At 36.9% G+C, this 21,294-nt stretch overlaps 1 protein-coding gene and 1 long non-coding RNA gene across 2 annotated transcripts in view; both read left to right on the top strand.

The window, feature by feature from the left end:
• The window catches only part of Mctp1 (multiple C2 and transmembrane domain containing 1), a gene marked incomplete at its 5' end in the record, with an annotated part of 237,531 nt that overhangs the window by 20,556 nt on the left and 195,681 nt on the right, over window positions 1–21,294 (top strand). The window contains 3 exons of the mRNA XM_028891575.1: window positions 1,156–1,194; window positions 9,923–9,982; window positions 20,974–21,144. Coding sequence (XP_028747408.1) covers window positions 1,156–1,194; window positions 9,923–9,982; window positions 20,974–21,144 — 270 coding nt within the window. The remainder of the gene's footprint in view (window positions 1–1,155; window positions 1,195–9,922; window positions 9,983–20,973; window positions 21,145–21,294) is intronic.
• LOC114708343 lies at window positions 13,461–17,642 on the top strand. The gene is made up of 2 exons (XR_003736782.1): window positions 13,461–17,399; window positions 17,527–17,642. It is a non-coding gene; the product is annotated as an uncharacterized LOC114708343 (long non-coding RNA).

Raw genomic sequence — 21,294 nt, 5'->3', positions numbered from 1 at the left:
ACTTGGTAGCCAGGCTGGCCTCGAACTCACAGAGATCCACCTGCCTCTGCCTCCCAAGTGCTAGGATTAAAGGCATGCGCCACCACCGCCCGGCAAGAATGGCGTAGTTTTATGTGAAAGTTCTTTCTGTCCTGTATTTTCATGAGGCATGAGTGCTTTCTAGAATGGATCTTCTTCATAGTGAGTTCTGATAAAAGAGATGGAGCTCTTGACATTGATCTAGTTCCCCAACACAGCTATGGCAAGCTTTCTAGAAGCCACAGTCTTCCCTCCAAACACTCTCCACTTTCCTCTTCACCTGCCTTAAAGGCAACCATAGGACATGGTATGGCAAAGAGGAAGGTTTACATCTAGATGCTTAAGGGAAATGTTTAATAGTAAATAGGAGAATTATTTAAATTTAGGGGGAGCTTTATGTTTTACTTATGCAAATACAAAAGACCAGTAACCTTAAGCACTGATACCAAATCTCCAGAAACTTAATTAAAACATGTAGCCAAGCCAACCTCTCACTGTGACATAAACAGAATATCATAAAGGAAACATTTTAGTTAAAAAAAAATAAGCAGCCTTTTCTGAGTTGGAAACATTGTAGACAATGATGCAGTTAAAAAAATAACTAAATGTAGAAATGTTTCTACAATGTGGCCAAAGCAACATGCTTTAGATGTAGGTTGAAGAAAAAATGCTATATATCTAATTAAGTCAAGTGACCCTCAACTCTCACCTCCAAAAGGGACAATTATAAATCATGAAACTCAATTTGTATTTTTAATTTAGAATTAACTAATCCCAATTCTATATTTAAAATACACTGTCTTACCTCTTCATACAAAGAATAATGCAAGTGATCTCTCAGCAGAAAAAGGCATCGTGAAAGTTAAAGGTTATCTCTCTCCCTGTCTTCCTCCCTCTCTCCCTCCCTCCCTCTCTCTCCCCTCCCCCCACCTTCCCCCACCCTGCATATGTGTGTGAGTGTGTGTGTGTGTGTGTGTGTGTGTGTGTGTGTGTTGTTGTTGTTGTTGTTGTTGTTGTTGTTGCTGGAAACATTTTGCTATTTAAAGGACTAATAAGTGTTACATATCCCCTAAAAAACAATGGCTGTCCTGCTCTGTACTGGGTGAAAGATAATGAAGTGCTTTATTTCATTTACAGACAATGCTAATGAGGAAGAGTTGGAAAAGATCCAGTAAGGTAATTCTTAGCATGTGATCTTCAGCTTTCCTTGTTGAGAAGACTCTTAGCCGCTTTACCAAATTCCTCTCATCTTCTGAGCTGTACCACAAAGTTTCATCACTGCCAGTTGCTCTTTCCCCCCATAATCTTTAAGCCCATCCTAGGACGCTTTCTAAGTAGAACCTCACTGTTGCAGAGCACTCAGACCGCTGTCTCGCTGCTCTCCAGTCACTCCTCAGCCTCATTCTCAGCATCCGGTCTCCACTATGTGCACAACAGGGTCTACAAAATCACTCTGCTCCAGGACGAAGTGATGATACCCGGGCGGGGAAAACTCCAGACAGAAGTAGCCATGAAACTTCCTGGGTTTGTTCACAGAAAATTGCGTATTGGGCCTTCTAACCTCGAAAGTCCCTGTGTCATTACAACCTGAGGACAGTTCCCCCTTGTCTCACTTCCAGAGTGAGAGGAGTGGTGACTTCAGAAATGCACGGAGCTTTCTGTATGTACCCATGTAAGACACATAGTATCTTTGGTGATATTAGTATCCTCGATGATGGCACCAATCCTGAGCATAAATAACTATCATGAAACTGAACTTTTACTTGACTGTACTTTGAAACAAATTAAACAGATTTCCTTGGTGAAAATGACATTTATTCAAATTTCTACTTAAAAGGTCAATATTGCTTTTAATAGTTCTGATTTTTTTAGACCCTGGAACACTGGCAGTTTTTCTTTTTCCATTCTGATCAAATCATGCTGTTATTTAAGTTTTTTCAATTTCATCATTTTCCTTTCCTTTTACTGGGAATTAAGAAAATATGCATACTAAGTATTGTTTTATGGCTGCTGTGATGTCTTACTTCTCATATTCAGTGAGTTACCCCCCAGTTCTTTCATACTGACAACCAAGACATAACTCACCGAAAGAACGGCTCTCAAAAAGCACATACTGGAGAAGGCGCATGTCCACTGTGGTTTCACTAAACACAATCAGTGACTTTTAAAAGAAAAGATTGAATTGTTTATCTTTGTAACTGTGCTTTAATATTATGTTAAGTGTGTTGATTTTAAAATGTACATAAGACTTTCCCCATCCTGTGACTCTATGATATTTTTGTGTAAAAACCTACTAAGCCGTGGATAGTCAGCAGTATTCATCTTCCAAATGAGTTTAACTAGAACTGGATATTACATTGTATTTGGCATTAATTAATATGAGTAATCTATTTCATTGAAATACAAAAGAGGGAATAGAAGTATCTTTTTTGACTGTGTATATCGAGAGGCACTTAATCCCTGAAATACCAGCATTTCAGGGACTGAGGGGAGAGAATTAAAGGCCAGACCTGGCTGCAGAAAAAGAATCATTTTAGCATATATTCAAATAGATCAATAGATGGTAGATAGATTTTTATAAGCCTTTTAATTTGTTTAAATTAATCTTAATGATAAAGTAAAAATAAATCCACATAATTTCTTTGAATCTATAAAAAATTTAAAGGAATAACAAATATATTATTTCCATAATGTTTACATATATAATTCTTGGTGTTTTATAATTAACTATCAATTTAAACACTGAAAGTTTGCCAGTATAGATGCAAAATGCCTGTATCTAATTTAGCCCTCACTTGAATAATTGACAGATTATATTTAGTACAGGTATTAATATTAGACTAAGGGATTTTTCAATTTGGTACATTTTCATAGTGATTCTAAATGCTGAGTGAGTTAAAAATCAGTTCACTCATTTTGTTTTTTCTATGAGAGCATAATGAGCACTTGTTAATTCGTTCAGATTTTTACTATGCCTTAAAACACTGTCCATATTCACCAGATAGTGTTATAAATATACAGTGTTATATTAAAAAATCCATGGAAAATTTCACATTTCTAATTATTACCTACTTTGTAGGTCTTTACACCCTCCCCTGAGTTGGCGCTGTTTCTGAATCTTTCCTCCAGGCAGTGGCATCTAAGAAGTAAGGGAGAGGCTAGCAGGCTGCGTGTGCGTGTGTGCGGGGTGTGTTCCTGTTTCACTGAAATGTTCTTCCCTTCTAACTGCTGCACTCTTCACCCTTGAAATCTATGTCTTAATAAGGAGAATCTAGAGAGAAGATGCTTGAATCACACTTAAATACAATCACTTGTATTTTTAGTAGTCATTTTTATACTATACAATTGTGCTCACCGTTGGATTTTCCTATAGACACAAATTTTCTTCTCTGAAGTCGCAGCATACAGGAATGAAATCTCCTGTCATTGTCAGGGCAGGACTTGAATATGAAACTTGTCTTTGAGCACCAAGCGTGAAAAGATCCGAGAATCAAAACCTTCCTAATAAAGACTTACAGATAGTCAAACATTGTTTTCCAAGACTGTCTGTGGCTGGGGCTTTCCTTCCTTGTCTTGATCTCTTTAAGAAGTAATCTAACTACACAGGAGAGTCACTACATTGATGGTCCTTTTGTAACATGGACATCTCCCTTGTACATAAGGTGAAATAGCTCATAGAATTTCCTGTCGTCCAAATACCTGTTTCTCACTTCACTATCTTCACTTTATGTGATAAGGTTTTTTATTCATATTTTATTTAGGCTATTCGCTACACTTCTGCCAATAGATTCTCTCATCGAATTAGTTGTGGTACTCACATGCTCTGAAACAGTATATACTATTGAAACAATCAAACCGTGCACCAGAAGACAGGGGCATCATGAATGTTACTCAAGACAAGCTCTTTATTATTAGAAATCCAACTGTTATCACTTTATAAGAAGTAGGAAACATGTATCAGTGAAGAGCAAGATATAGAAATATGGGCTAGATTTCAACTGCATAAGATCAATAAACAGCAAATTCCACAATGTCTCCTCTTCTAGGTGTAGGAGCATCCAGGAACAATCATTATGGTTACCAACTAACTACACTTTCCGTCATGTACACTTGAAATTCTCTTTCACACTTATCTGTAATAAAAGAATGTTATTGTGGAAGAAAAGAAAATCAACACCTACCCAAACTCAGACAACTAGGTAGTTATCTAGGTCAAAGAGTTACACTTATGTGATAAAATACATTTTGGCAGAGAAATTGTGATGTTTTGAGAAACCTATCATTGATAATTCATTTGAGGTTAAATTATTCATCAAGAAAATTCCATGAGCTCAAAAGAGAAGATTTATATATATTTTGTAAATAAATTTTGTGGGATCAAAACAAAAATGGAAATGAAATAATGAAATAATTGTCTCTGTTGGCTGGCTCGGAGTTTATAAAGTGCTGCATATGCCTGTGCTTGACCCAGAGGAGAGTTTATTTCTGGTTAGGATGAGTAATAATTAACAAGTTACTGTTGAGCATGTTGGTGGATGAGGCAGAATCATGATTTCAAATCAACCTGTAGTACATAGTGAGAGCTTATTTTAAATAAAAAAAAAATGTATGTTTTCAATAAATTACCTCAATTATCTTAAAAATACTGTTTTAGGGGGCCTCACCTTTAGCTGAAGTGCTACTGGCAGTTGACAACTTCTGAGTGACAGCCATTTTTCTTTGTGGGTGTGGCTTCTGATAGGTTGCCCATACTTGAGCGGATGGCCACGCCCATGCATCTAGGCCAATGTTAATTGGAGTCTGTGAGATAGTAATTTAAAAAAAAAAGAAGAGGAGGACACGAAGTTGGGAGGGAGATGTGTTTGGGGAGTCTCTAGGGGCAGCGGGAGGTAGGTAGATAGTGAAGGGGTGATAAGGATTAAAATATGTTATATGCATGTGTAAAATTTAAAAAGAGCAAATCAAAATATTTTGAAAAAGAAAATAACATTGTAACCATACAGAGATACGATACACTTGTCAAAATCCTAACTATACCAATTTTTAATTGTTTTCTTTAAAATTCTGTCCTTCAAATAATACAATGTAGATTATTGTAGTGGTATCTCATTACTAGACCTTCTGTTATTTGACAATCTACATCACTTTTAGCAACAGATCTTCTTATAAAGATTTTTATAATAATCACTTAGCATGATTTTAATGAAATGTGAAAAACTTTACCCATTGGTTGAATGAAGCAATTTTAATAAGACTTCTGGCAAAAATATCATTAATTTAAACTGGGGACATTGAGCTCTGTGAGACTGCAGGGCATAGTTAAACTGGCACCTTGCAGGACACATTAAAAATGCATCATGACTTGTAAATGCTTTAAGTAAGGGGACAGAAACAGATGAACACGTTTTTAAGTATCACACACAGTCAGGCATGATGAAAAGGATATTAGTTAACAGTTATGGGGTCTTTCTACTAAGACGTCACTTGCTGATGAACAGGTGACTATAAAGAAAAGAAAAAGGTTGTAAAAAATGAAAGTTTTTGTAGGAGATTTTCTCAGCTGTGAGTGATCACAGTGCTTTTACTTTAGTATAACACTTATAATTATATGCACATGTCTTTGAACATGGGAAATGTTTACGTGTTTTTAAGGAAACAAACTTTTATTTATAATTCCTTACTTTGGCTGTATTTTTGTTACCAATCCTTTAAAAATGCTATAAAATAATATCTTATATTATATCAGAATTAATTGTTCTGGGATTCTAAAATGCCAACAAAACAATGGTGAACAGCAATGAGGTGTCCAAATACAGCAGGTATTTGGACCACAGTTATTACATTTGTAATAAGTTTATTTATTTTATAAATATTATATATTAGCATGATATTTGATTATCCCACAAAGTACAAGAAGGCATAGCTAGATCTTACATTGAAATGATTTTTCCTAGATGTTTTGACAATATTTCCCTGTAGACATAAAATTATATTTTATATATTTTAATTCCTAATGACAGAGATTTGCTATAACCGTGACATTACATTTATTTGACTGCTTTTGATGAACTTATAAATGTTGTTGCTCTTTCTAGAGTAAATATAGATGATCTGGTTTAAATTCAAGGGATAAAATGGACCCCTAAGCACAAGATGGAACCCACCAAGCTTGTGCCCCACATCTAAGATATTCATTGCATGATTGACAATTGACCTTTGCTTCTGAGACGTGTTAACAAATACCAACCAATTTCCCCATGATCCTTCTTGAGCTGATTAGAAGGGGGACTAATGTATCAGACTCCAGTTTAATAGAGCAGAAGGCAGACACAGAGGTGTGTACGGCATCATGATGGTAGGTAGGTAGACGGTGGATGGATGAATAGACAGACAGACAGACAGATAGATGATAGATAAATAGATGATAGATAATTTATTCATTTGAATTACTTTAAATACTCAAATGAAAATAATGCATAATTTTGCAAAGACTTTACTACCAAAATCCTAGTTGACATGATTATTCAAAAGTCAATATTCTTAGTCATTGTTTTTTGACAGGATGGAGGCATCCCGTGACCTTGACCTTCATGAACAATAATTATCTGACCAGGAAATTTTATGTAACTGTTTTGCATAAGAACTTACAAATATTTCCAATCTCTTAAATGTCCAAAATAGCACCAATGAAAAGAAATTTGTCATGTACATATAAAAACAGGTTCATATAATCTAGATTGCTGACTTGATTCTGACACATGAGTTTTAGGGTCACAGGTTCATCTTTTATCTTGTGACTATTTTTACTCTTGAAGAATTCCCACATTATAATAACGTGAATTATGTTTCAGGATCTATATACTGATCTAGTTGTAAAATATCACTTTAAAGATTGATAGTTAATCCTCATCCCAACTGATTACAAAATCTTAAAAGATTTTTTGATTTATTTTATGTACAATTTAAAAATTATTATCATATTCAATTTTTAGGTAAAACTGCACTTTTTTGAAGAAAAAATTATCTTTTAGATTTTTGCTTTTAAAACTATGATTAAATTTTAGACTTACAGTTTGATTTTTCATCTTTGAGAAGAAATTTATTTATAGTGCAAAAATACTGTGAAGGAAAACTAGTCCTAAATAGCACAGAAGAATGGCTCTTGGAAGTGTGATAGATTGAAAAACACAAGAGTCAGTTCAGGCATTCGTTATTTAGGGCAATTTTGCCGATTGTCTTTTATCAAGCTGATGTCTGTGTTTGTGTTCAATTTTCTTTAACAGTTGATTTATAATTTAAGCACCCTCATACTGCTGCTTTTCCTCACTGTGAAGTCTCTTTTCTTGTTGCACACGAAAGTGTTACTTAATATGTACATGATGATTGGACTCAAGGCTTCTCCCGAATCACAATTGGTTTGTGTTTTCCAGATTAACATCAGTACTATTGTTCAGGACTCATCATAATGCCAGCACTGTGTTGTTGTTGCTGGTGCTATTGTTATTGTGGTGGTTATTATACTTATCACTGTAGTTATTGTTTATTGTTGCATTTATTGCCTTAATTGTTGTTGTTATTGGTGTTACTTTTGTTGTTAATGGTGTTGTGATGATTATTTTCTTTGCTATTAATGTTGCTATTGTTATTATTTTTTCTTACTGTTTTTGTTGTTACCAATAATAACTACGCCTGGCTTGTTCTATTGCAAATTTCATATTAATTCAGAGCAATAAATGGCACTAGAAGCCACATGAAAATTAAACTGTTTCACTTGAAATAAAGGCCTTAATTTACACAACAATGTGGGTTGTAAAATGAACTAAAAATTGTAGCTGATAAGTGATAAAAATAATTAAACATGGCATAAAAAGTACAACCTAGGGACTAGGGTAGATCTAAATGTATCTAATAGTTATGTTTTTCAATCTTAAATCTTTATAATTAAAAACTCCCAACCCCCAATTCATGAATAGCTTTTTTCTTTGTAGACTAAGCCAACAATAGGGTAAATACCCTCTGCTTTTACCTGAGGAAGACTAGAAAGTAATATTAGTACAGCTTCAGAGTCAGTCAACATAAGATTACCTAAAGCTTTAAATGAGCTAATATTACCTTTAAATGTTTGCTTTATGCTGGATTTAGAAGTAAAACTTAAAACTTTCATCTGCATTTAATTAACACATTATGCCTTACGATTTAAACTCACTTGGATGTAAGGTTTTTGATACTGCCTCAACTCATAGAGTGAAACCTCTTATACAGCTAGAATCTCATACTTAATTGTTCAAATGTGATATTGGAATGTGATGTTTATACTTTTGTCTCATGTGCTACTAAACGTGTGGATCAGTTACTTAACTATTTATAAATCAAAGTGAAGAAAAATGATAATTAAAAAGAAAGCATGAAACTTCTCTAAAATCCAGAAGATTCTTTAATTTAAATAATACAATAGTGAACCAGAGAGATGCCTCAATGTGTAAAGGTTACAGTCCCACAGGTCTTATGACCTGTAATCAATTCCCAGGTCCCACAAGATAATGGAAAAGTACTGAGTACACACACACACACACACACACACACACACACACACACACACACACATGCACACCATTAATAAAAACATGAATAAATTGAAATTGATTTGTAATTTAAAATTTAGAATAATCTTTTAAAAATATGGTATCAAGAAAGACAACAGTTAAAATGTAAGTGTAATTTTAAAAGGATTTTTTTGCTGCTTAGATTCTTCTCTGATAGTGTGTGACTTGAAAACTATAAAATGTAAAATAAACAAATCATAACCCTTTGTTACTGATCAAATGATATTTTAGAGGAAAAACCTTTTCTTGATGATTTATGCCATAAGTATTGCTACCTGACCAAACTCTAAGCAAGGAACTTGGGAAATCATAATATGTTGCATTAAGAAATGTATTTGGTTAAATTACATCGTCATCTGTGAAGCATTTCTGTCTAATTTTAAATTATGCAAATTGAAAAATACTCCAGAACATTAAATATTATTTTCTACTTTATTTTTTCATGTTTGGTAAAAACATATGATTTTAATCAAATACTACTTGGTTGGTTAACAAAATTTATTGAGTACTTACTATGCCTTGGACATGATGGACATGATACTGGACCATTATAATCCTAGTTGTTATCACAAAATAATAGAAAAGACGGCATAGTAAGATTGCGTCCTTTTCATGATAGTGTCAAAACTGAACTGTCCCCAAGCTCTTATCAGCATCCCATAACTTCATTGTAACTGATACGAAAGGACAGACTAGAACACTGTACAGTCCAAAAAAAGTAATTTAAACTTAAAATGTAGTTGATTAGGGCTGAGGATGTAGTTTAGAACTCAAGTTAGTGAAGACATTTGCTTTGTATTTATTGTACATATTGTATCATACCAGCAAATTTAAGAAATCTTGTAAAGAATTTAACTAGGTACATGTTTTATTAATAAGATTTCTACTTCTGTATTTTTAAACAATCTCATAGTCTATGATTAGCACAACTGTTTTACTAAAAGAAACAATGTTGTCTACTTTATTTTAAAATTGTGTGATGTGCTTTAGTACTCATATGCTCTGTCATGAAACATCAGACTCAGAGGTACATTCATGAGCATTAAGAACAAAAAGGTAAGTGAACTCTTAAAAATATAGAAAACACCCTCACTCTTTGTCCTCGGGGATGTAAGGGATGAAGACGACAAAGACAATCATCTACTCAAGAGGAGAAACTCTACTTTCTCTAAATCCAAAGGGTCTGGATGGGATGTATAGTTTTCAACTTTCAGTTTGCTTTGATTTTGTTTTGATTTTGATAGTAATTAAGTACTCTCAAAAACATCTCAAAATTTAGCTAAATATTTGTTTGGTTATAGGAACTCTCAGAAAATGAAGTGTTTGGATCTCACTTCTCTGTGCAGTCTTTCTTTTGGAGGGTAATGTTGAAATACTTTAATATTAATATTCTTGAGTTTCTGTCTCTGGATAGTTATTGTGAATTAAGAAGTTTGGCATAAGAACCAGGCTCACAGATAGATATATTCCTTTTCCTTCTTCATTGACTTAATTCTAAGCCATACCAAAAATTTTTTTGTGTCTTCACTTAAAAAATACTCAGAATTTTATACTTTTGAAAGCATGTCTTTGAAGCTGTTCTTTGCAGGGACAAGTTTATTCAAGTTTGAAGCACTACAGTTCCAGAGACCTTTTGGGGGGAAGGTGGTTCTCTAAAGGAAGTGCACAGAAACTCTTTGTCTCGCTCTGGAAGATGGGCTTGTTAGTGCTCCATTTTTGTTCATGAAATGTTTACTCATATCAAAGTGATCATAAGCAATACATCTAGGAGATATACAGGAAATAGGTATTGCTATTCTTCGAAAAACATGGGCTAGTAAACACTAACTCTGTTTTTTATTTAAATGAAAATGATATGTGATACCCACAGAATTTGTTTTAAGTGTCATTAGAATTTAATTTAATCATTACTAACTTCATCATGAGATCTGTCATCTGTTTTTCCCCCTCTTAGGTAACTGCATTATGCACAGCACTTATTTACTAATTTATTACTAGTACCCTCTGATGCATAACATAATGATGTCCCTGAATTCCCTGAAGCATCAACATAAACTTCCGGAGGTTCTTCTCCCTGACCTAAGAACATCTTTGAGCCCTCACTGAGGTCTATGTCTAATCTCGGGAGATACTTGGTCTCCCTCTCCTGTCATTCCCCAAATCTCTGGGTTGCATTTTCTCCATCTTCTGAAACAGCCACCATCCACTGTGTCTTCTTTTCTTCATACTCAATTCTACTTTCATTAGTTATGCCTTTCCCATTTATGTGGGCCATTAAAAAACCACAAAACAAATTCCATTCTCACTCTTTATATTAACTCTCCAAGATTCTTGTAACTGAGACAGGAAACTGTAGCTTATAAGCAGAATGTATGGTCTCACTGTTCTGGAAGCAAAGATCCAAATCAGTGTTTGAGTAGGGCCAGCCTTCTTTGGGGGCTGTTTCCCCAGCTCTCTGTAGTTTCTCACTGTGCTACATTATTACAGGGGCCACGTGACATTCTCCCTGTGTGTATGGCACTGTGTCTAAATTTCTCATTCATCAAAACAAAAGGAAAAAGAAAAAAAAAAACATTCAGGCCATGTTTTTGTAGCAGCAGACACTGCAGGGAAATTGTTACATTTTTAAGTCTCTGCTATTTTCCTTTCTTGCTTTTAAAGCACTTATATTTTAAAAGTATGTTTTCCCTTTAGAATTTTGAGATCTGTTGCAGTGTCTCTTCAGCACATTGTCGGGTTCCATGGTGAAGTCAGGCACTGGCCAGTGAGCCAGTATAAGCCACAGCTGCTTAACCTGCCTGCTTCGACACACACATCTTTGTTGTAGCCTTTTATTGTCACGAGCCTGTTGAATGGCTATCGTGTGCTGTTTCCTTTCTACTGTCTTTACAGAAGCTTCACTAAAGTTACTCTGTACATCTGCCAAAATAATCATTGCTCCTCTTACGTGTGTTGTCCATGAATACAGAGGCTGGCCTCTTCTGAATCCTTAAACAGAAGAGGACTTTTCGCTTATTTGAAAGCAGAATTTGGGACGCTCACTCTGTGTTGAATTTGTTCTCTGTGCTGCAAACATTTAAAAATTTTAAGTCAAGAGCTACTGCTAGGACCACCTCTGTAATTACTGCCTTTTCCACGCTCCCTTCTCGGGGCTCTTTCAACTTCCTTCTGCTTTGTTCTCAAATTGGTGTTCCACTTAGCGGTGCTTCCTGCTTGGCTCTCTTCCTCCTTCTCTCAGTATTCCTCAATAACCTTTCTCCATTTCTTGAAGCTTCTGATTTTAGAACAAATGTGTAGGTTTAAATTATAGCTTTTGGTGCCCAAGATACAGTGGTGAGATCTCTTCTGGGCACACAACACTAAATGATGACAGATTACTTGAACAAAAGGCAAACTCTTTAAGGGACGTGTATTCCACCAATGAGGACACCTAGGCCCAGAGCAGTGATGTCTTCTCTCTGAAGAACCCTGAGGATGTGACCTGGAGTAACATTCTTCTCTCTCTGAATGCATAGAAAGCAATACTCGGAAGAATAAGCAGCAGCAGGGCTTCCGTTTGGGTCTCTCCTTCATTAAAGAGGTGCTTGCTTGACAACCATTCACAAACCCAATAATCAATGATCAAATCTAGTTAGGATGAGAACTATCTCACATATTCACATCAAAAGTCACCCTGATAACTGGCCCCATAGCTCTCTGCCCATGAAATATCGATATTTTCATGAACATTTTAGAGACACATTTGCAAAGACATTTTCGCTGGACATGTTCAAATATGCAAGAAGACTCTAAACAGCTCATCTAAAATCTTAACATGGAGTGTGCAGTATGAAAATGCTATAATAAAACTTATTTTTTTTGCAAGGTAACTATTAAAGTTAATAAAAGACATCTCCGGGGCATAGCCAGATAAGCAGAGTCCTCCCTTAGAAGGAAAACTTCTCTTTGTAACAGATGGAGACCATCAACGAAAACCACAACCAATAGGAATGCAGAGTTGTGGAGCCTAGTTCAAAACGGTACCTATCACACACAACTCCAACACCTAAGGCTCAGGGATCGGAGCAGAAGAAGGGGTGGGGAGATTGTAAGGACCAGAGGTTGGGGAGTTTTCTGTGAGGTTGTGTCCTAGAAATGTCAGAAGCCACACCCATGAAGTCTCAGCAGTATAGCTGCCTAAACAGGACCTGAACAAGAATGGAACCAATAGACAACCAAAATGGACAGGGGAAGCTCATGAGGCTTCAACCCTAGACAAAGAACTACAGGCAACTAAGGAATGCTGAGAGCAGGAGAGTCTTCCTCAGAGAAGCCCTTCCAAGTGGTTACCCAGCACCAAATGGTCAGCCTTGAAAACATACACAGAAGTTAAAATTATAGAGACTGAGAGGTTATAATTATATATTTAGGAAATTTTATATGCATGAAATCACACACACACACACACACACACACACACACACATACACATCAATAAGAAAAAGAGGCCATGAATCTGAGAGAGAATGGGGGCACATGGGAGGTTATGAGGGAAGGGGAAGGAAGGGGAAAATAGTCTAGTTATATCATAATCTCAAAAAGTAAAACTTATCTTTAAAAAGTTAATGGTATAGGGGCTGAAGGGAAGGCTCTGCAGTTAAAAGCATGTCTCCTTGTGTAGAGAATCCATTAGTTCCCAGCACCCAAGTCCCACAGCTCACAGGCACCATTAGCAACAGCTCTCGAAGACCAAACCCTCTTCACTCCTTCACAGAGACTGTTCTCACATGCTCACACGCGCACACACACGCACGCACGCACGCACGCACGCACGCACACGCACACGCGCACACACACACACACACACACACGCATGCATACACATAATTTAAAATGACTTTTAAGAGAGATTAGTAAAAGAAAGAAAAATGAGTGTACATGTGTTTTCTGAGGAAATAAACTTATCATTTGTGTTTTAAGGATCAATATGTGTCTTTCAGAGGTGACAAGTTATATCGAGTCAATCTAAATCCCAGAGAGAGCTTGCTCAGCTGGAATATCAGTCTTTCTTATATCTTACTTTTCTTGAAAGCAAAATAATGGAAATAAAAGACAAAAGTGACATAGAGGTATTCTAATTACCCAAAAGCATAATATTTAGAATTCATCAGGACAATGTATCTCAGGGCAGAGCGTTACACAGTGGAAATAGCAATTACCATGTTTCTCCTGAAAACAATAAAAATTACAGAAATTCAAATTAGATGACTCTAATTAAGTCAGATTTTTATTATACACAGTTAGCTTCCGACAAAATAAGGGTCATTTCAAACATCTTTCACATGTTTAGCATGCTTCTATTTCCTCATTTCTTTCACGTGGTTTGAATGCTTCCATTTCTTCCCAGTGATTCCACCGAGCAGACATCAAGATTCTGATCAGAGTTAACCAAAGAAACTGTCTTACTAAAGCACTATAGTGGATTAAATATTTTTTAATGGAAAGAACAGGGATATGCCAAGACAGACATAAAAATGGAGGAGAGATGTATGACAGACAAAGACGAGTGTGTAGAAAACCAGAAGAGTGCAGAATGACCTCAGTGCGTGCCTTACGGTCAGGTCAAGCAGAAGTGTGTCAGGTGCAAGGCTGCAGCAGAGGGGAGGAGCCATTGACTGTGTAGAACGAGAGTGACCATACACTCCAGCGCTTACATCATGAGCAACTCAAGTATATATTATACCCACCCCTAGAAAAGGTCACAGATCATTTCCATTTTAGATATGAAAATTAGGCGCTTGAAATATTTATAAATTCTCATTTAAGATTTTTAAAGAAAAGTCTTGTAAGTCAAAACAAGGACTATTATTTTTCTTTCTTGCATTATTGGTAAATATGCATAGATGTTTTAATATGGAGATACCATTAAAATATATATGATGGTTTTCAATTGGGATGTATATTGAACATCACAATAAGGGTTTGAGATCTATTTGGCTACAAATTTAGAGCGGATAGTTAAAACACCTTAAACATAATTAACTTCCTGGCAGCATACGTTGTATCAAGAAGCAATGAAAGAAATATTAAGGATAAAATCCAGGAGTTTCTCTGAGGTTCTCAGTGAATCATCAAGAAAAGGGCCTGGAGTTTTATTATCAGGAAGACACTCGGCACCAGGCTACACAAAGCACGATCATGCTTTGCGAGGGAGGATGACTGCAGAACAAACCTGCTTGTTGGGCCTGATCACCCAGCTGCAATTCACTGGAATAAACTCTGGGAAGGAAAGGCTAGTGCATGCCCGTGTCTTGATTGAGTTGATACTTGTTCCACTTCTGACTTCTATAGCACAAACAGTCATCTCAGACTGGTGTTATCTTTTCTTTGTTGTGGCCTGTGAACCACTTGATTAAAGAAAGCAGTGTCTCACCTCTGTGCTGGAAACACAGAAAGGAGCTGACTCTGCACACAAACCATGCCTTTCTTTTCAGTCTTGCAGGGTCTGGGTCTCATTTGGAAGGATTAGGATTTACACAAATAACGCAATCAGGGTGACAAAACCCAAGGTTCTTTGTCCATATCAGAGAGTAGATCGGACTGTTTCCTCAGTCATATGCTTCATCTATAGAGATTGGTTTTGCTTTGAGTTTTTTAGTCTGGATATAGACGGAGGGGATCTATCCTGATACTATTTAGAATTGTAAGGAATGTAATTAGTAACTCTTATTCACTATGGTGAGAATATAGATGCATCTGCAGTCTATATGTCAGAGTACATTCCTGGTGGATATTAGAGGACAATATACAAACAGCGTGCATCTGCTTTACTGAATCACATTCACTTAAGTCGGTGCCAGCTGACTTCCTTCCTTCAATCCTCTAGTTAGCCATTCTCAATAATCTATAACCAGAGTATGTTCCATCTACATGAAAACCTAGAACAATAAATCTCTTTGTGTCATAAACATTTTAGACTCCATATTTAAAGAAGGGGTATGGATAACAGATAAGCAATTCCAAATTAAAATCTCAGTCTTGGCAAGATGCTTGTGGTGAAAAACAGGGTGTGAGACTCCAGTTTGAGTAGCTGTTTGCCAAGCTTGCCTTCCGATGTGGCCTAACCCAGGCTCCAGACCGTCCTAGTTCAGTCCCCCTCAGGGTGATGTGCCTAAGACTGAGGCTCTCCTCTCATACCCTGTTGCTCAGAAACAAGTGTCTAACTCTTAAATATAACCCCTCTGCCCCACCCTGGTAATTTCCCTCCAGAGTTCCTCGTTCAGCTGTCCTGCCTCGCCTCCCACTGCCTGCCAGTGTCACGAGGGGAGGGATCTCTGCTACTTTTTTGGTTCCTTTGGTTGCTCTCGTGAATGGCAAAGGTACAAAAATAAGTGGAACAAATCTCTGTTAATTTAGATATTTTTTAAAATTTCATAAGATTCACTGCTGATATAAAAGAGGAACACAATCAATTATTGTTGTCCTTGTAACATTTATTTTTCTTGAGCCTGTCTCTGTTTTCACGCTGGAAAAAAAAAATGTCTCCAAAAATTTATGGCATCAAATTTGTGGGAAAAAATTCTTTCTGATTTTTATTAACATCTATTAATGAACAGAGCAGAGCTTCTGGGTCCTTATTGCCAAGATTTACAAAGGGATTCCACCAATTATTTCACTGGCTTGCTCTGTCTTAAATGAACTGTTTATTCTGACTCTGATGTCAATTCTGAAAACTACTTCCTAGCCAAATGTTTTAGACACATGAACGGATTTCATATTCTTGGATTTTCCCCCAAAAATAATAAAAGTATACTAACATTCTCTTTAAAGTGCCCTAATTAGTCCTAAAATCTTACTAAAGCTATATATTATTGACTAATTGTGTCAGACTTCATGGTGTTAGATGATATGTTGATGTTCTATATTAGTTCTAAAATTGGATGAATGTTTCTGATGTGAGTGGTCCTCAAATACTGATAGGAGAATCACACAGTGTGCATGTGATAAAGACCCAGTTCTTCAAACCCCAGACTGAACCATATCCAATTAGGATCAGGCCCAAGATTTAACAAGTACTTATCTGAGAGCAATATTTTAAATAGCCAACTACTAGGTGTAGCCTGTGGAGGGAAACCATGGATCTCTTCATTACTCCTTCCTGTTAGTTGCCCAATAAGTAGTTTTTGTTAATGATTATTAGCACTTCAATAAATGTGAATTGTTTAGACTCATTCTATGAGAAAATATTAATAAAGGGTGGTAACAAATAATTTTCATAATTGTTCAGTAGGCATTTACTGCACACTAAATTGTACAAATAGAATAAGATGCTTTCTTGAGCAGTATATTTAAAAGCACTACTAAATACTTCAAAAAGTATAAATAATATCCATGCTAGAGTGAATAGTGAATAATATTTAGATTAGATAAATTAATAATAGAACACAGGTGAGGGCCAGTGTGCATATGAACGATGTAATGCTTAAAATAGTGTCTCTCATATTTGAGGAACATCAGAATCACCTAGTGGGGTGATTAAGCCAAAGCTGAGCCCAACCCTCAGGGTGCCTGATGCCACTGCCAATGAAAGGACCAAAGACCTTAAATTTCTAATAAGTTCCCAGGTACACTGATGCCCTGTTCAGAGGACCACACATTTATAGATGTGCTGTATAGAGGCTGCAAACTACTGATGCAGAGCAAGTGACCAGAGGTACCATGGGCCATCAGGGTTAGTAGAGAGCAAGTGACCAGAGGTACCGTGGGCCATCAGTGTTAGTAGGGAGCAAGTGACCAGAGGTACCGTGGGCCATCAGTGTTAGTAGGGAGCAAGTGACCAGAGGTACGTGGGCATCAGTGTTAGTAGGGAGCAAGTGACCAGAGGTACCGTGGGACATCAGTGTTAGTAGGGAGCAAGTGACCAGAGGTACCGTGGGACATCAGTAGATTTCAGGATGCTATTAGCTGTGGAGTTCTGCTCATCATCACCCCTTTGATAAGATCCCCAGAACCCTAGTCTTTAAAAACAGATAGGAAGGATGACTACTCATGGAAAGGGAGGCGGCTATGGTTTATGGAACATAGTTTTATACATGTTCCTTCTACATGTACACTGAAGGGTATTCTTCACCTACACAGTACCATAGACAACTGTTTTGAAAACCAAGAAAAATAAATCCAAGGAAGGGGCCAACATGCCAAAATTACACAGAAATTTCTCGAAAGATGTAATTATAGTCTTCTCTTAGTATGTGATGGTTGAGTGAGGAAACCATTTTTAACTACTCACTACGAATACAAAGAAAGTCCAGAAATCAAACTGACATAGTGTTTAGAGCCCACACTTTAAATCTTTCTAGATTGTTTACAATAACTAATACAGCACAAGTGCCAAAAAACTAGCTATCACACCACATTGTGTAGAGACTGACGACAAGAAAAGTTCTGTAAATGTTCGGTACAAAAGTGTTTTTGAATACTTTCAGTCAGTCATTAATTACATGTATGGATTGAACAGTTGTGAAGGACCAATTGTGCTTGGTGCCTTTATTTTGCTAGTTTTGACTGTCTAACTTTATATTTCCTCCTTTACCTTGTACTGTTATTAACTTTCCATATTTCATGGCCAAAACTAAATCTGTATCTGTTTAATGACTATGCTGTTGATTCAAATTATGAACTTACCCAATTAAATCTGTGGTGAATTACTGAGTTTCTTGTGAGAAATGTGCCATTTAGAACAACAGTTATTGAAGACAAAAAAAAAATCCCTTAAAAATCTCTGGTCAGTTCATCTTCAGAACCTTTGCGTTCTTGTTAGCCCATTACAGAGGCCCTCTGAATTCCCACCGTGGTCAACCGTGTTTGCTGTTGGTTCCTCCTCATCTTCTGTTTCCTGTGATGCTTAGGAACTTGGCTTCTAGGTTCTAAGAAAGCATTTCTTTGTAAAGAAGGCATTTGGTAGATCCTCCATGGAGAGGATGCTCTTCCCTTCTCATTTATTTATGTTCTCCTGTGAAAAAAAGAGAGAAAGTTATAACAGGAAGAATAACAACAGGCGTATGTTTCAGGTGTCCTGCTGGGGAAGAAGCCATCTCAGCTGGTCATGTGCGGCCCAGATGGTGCCCCACATCGGCACTGTTAGCTGGTCATGTGCGGCCCAGATGGTGCCCCATACCACTTTTGCTGTGACCAGGACTTCACTTGCTTCTAGAGAGTAGGTAGAAGAAAGCACACTTCAGAACACTGTCTGTCAGGAATATACATGCACTCATGGGATAAAGCACATGATCTGATTTCCTGAATTCACCATGGAGGAAATCCTCCACTGGAAAGTTACCTCTTTATCAACAATCAATTTAACTGAGTTTTGTGTTTTTATGTTTAATCATTATTATCTTTAAGCACGTAAGACAGTGTCTCACCTAACACTTATTTTGGGAAGGCATTAAAATTAAAACCCAGAAATCCAGGGTTCTAGTCACACATCCACCATTTAGTAGCTCAACACTCTGTTCCTCAATTGCACGTCAGTAAACAGGGACTCAGGCCTTGCTTTTCTACATAGAGTTTCAGTTGAAGCCAAATGCTACAGTGTACATATGCACACTTTTAAATTGTGAAGCTCCGTATGAATTGACAGCCATTAGTTCCTGTTCTTTAATAACAAAATTGCCTTTTTACTGTTGTAACATGTATTTGCCTCCTTTGCCAATCATACTTCTTAACAAAGCTTCCATAGCCAAAGTCTAGAACTCTCTCTAAGTGCTGCTGCTAGGGGAAATCTCAACATCAGCTGTTCAGTCAATCAATCAATCAGTAGAATCTGATGACGGGGTAGTTCAGTGGTAGAGTGCTTGCCTACATGCAAGGGGTTCGATCCCCAACACTACCAAAAATAATCAACCGACATGACAATACAACCCTGAAACAATCCTTAGTCATTGTTTGGTACAATGAATTCTAAACAATTATTTTGAGAAATGCTTTGTTCACACAAAATCCAGTGTAGAAACCCAGTGTGTGGTACAGATGGAGACAAAGCACCTCATGAAGGAGGCAGGGTTTTGTGGAACTTGCATCCACCTTCCAAGACTTCTCTTGTCCTTCGGGGCTCATTGGAACACTGCTCTTGAGGCCCACAGGTGAGGGGTCTGTTCATGTTAATAAGACAGCATCAATGTCCAAAATTTGCTGCTGAGCAAGTGCTGTTTGCAAACGAAGATTTCTGTTGAAATGTTGCCAACAGTAGGACTGTTGTCCTTTGAAGCAAGTGGTTTCTGTTTTCCTGATCAAAGCACCTTGAAAACTTAACTTTCGACGAGCACATGTACAATTGGCCACGGCATTACGATGGTGTAGAGAAGCTCTGGGGGTCAAAATGGGAGGGCGAGTGGACAAGACAGTCTGTAAGTTCATGAGGCTGAGGTAGAAGGGATTCAGTGTCAAATACGGCTAATGTATAATTTACAGGTGGAGAACTGAATCTCTTCATGAAACAACTGTAAATGCGTCAAACACACTTATCAACAGAAACAGTAATTCTCTAGCCATTCTTGACACTGAATCCAGATGGAGCATGTGTTGCTCTTTCTGTCATTTGCTTTAAGTGTCATTCAGTTTTTCAAATGATGTGGCTATTTTAGCAGATTCACTAATTTAAAATAAATTTTCATTTTGTTCACTGGACTGAATATTGTGATTTATAATTGAGCATATTAGAAATTATTTTAAAAAAAAGTATTCATACACCAGAATGAGGGAAAAATCTAGAAGCATACCAATCAATGTAAGTCACATTTTAACTTAAAAATAATTGTAAATATTCATGACACAAGTTTCAGAAAAAGGCAAGGTTTCTGAGTGAGCATATTGTTTAGTTTTGTATCTGCTGGTCCCAAAAGTAGTTCTCTAGAAAGTCACTGACTCCCCTAAGAAAGTAAGACAGGTTAACATTTTCTGAGTCTAACTTGCAACTAATCTCTCAGCTAAAGCCATCTGCAAAATCCATTAACATAGAAAAATGACTCTTAAAACTTAAAAAAAAATTAAATAGGGCAGTATAGCTGTGGTCTCTGATATTTATTTTAGACATATTTTGATGCAGGCATATCTATATCTCTTAACTTTAGGAACCAAGAAGCTGTAATGCTTTGAGTATTCCTCAAATATAACAAATACATCCTGAGATGATAATTTCATAATCTGTTAATAATTTTATAATTAATACATAATACTCCATAAATTATATTTTCTTCAAACAATAGTTGACTAACTTTTGTCCTTTGAGAAACTATACCAGGAAAAAGAGCAAGGTCACCTGAGAGCTTGCAGCTTAAAGCACAGCGAGCTAACTTATTTTTCTTTGCCAAAGTTTCAGACCCAAAGCTTACGTCTGTCAGACCAGCACAGGAAATCGCACCTGTGGAGAGGAATCGTCAGCATCACCCTGATTGAGGGCCGAGACCTCAAAGCAATGGATTCCAATGGCTTGAGTGATCCCTATGTGAAGTTCCGGCTAGGTCATCAGAAGTACAAGAGCAAGGTAGGTCTCTGTCGTCCGCGCTGTCACTGCTGGGAGGGCACGGACTGGCTGGTAGCCGGGCTTCAGGACAGGTGAGCAGTGCATGCCTTTGAAATGAGAACTCTGGAATATCATGTCGGAAGTGGAGCTGCTGGTCTGTGCCCGAGTGGC

This window comes from Peromyscus leucopus, chromosome 15 (assembly GCF_004664715.2).
Source record: "Peromyscus leucopus breed LL Stock chromosome 15, UCI_PerLeu_2.1, whole genome shotgun sequence".
Lineage (NCBI taxonomy): Eukaryota > Metazoa > Chordata > Mammalia > Rodentia > Cricetidae > Peromyscus > Peromyscus leucopus.
The sequence above is the reverse complement of the archived record's forward strand: the minus strand, read 5'-3'. Positions and strand labels throughout refer to the sequence as shown.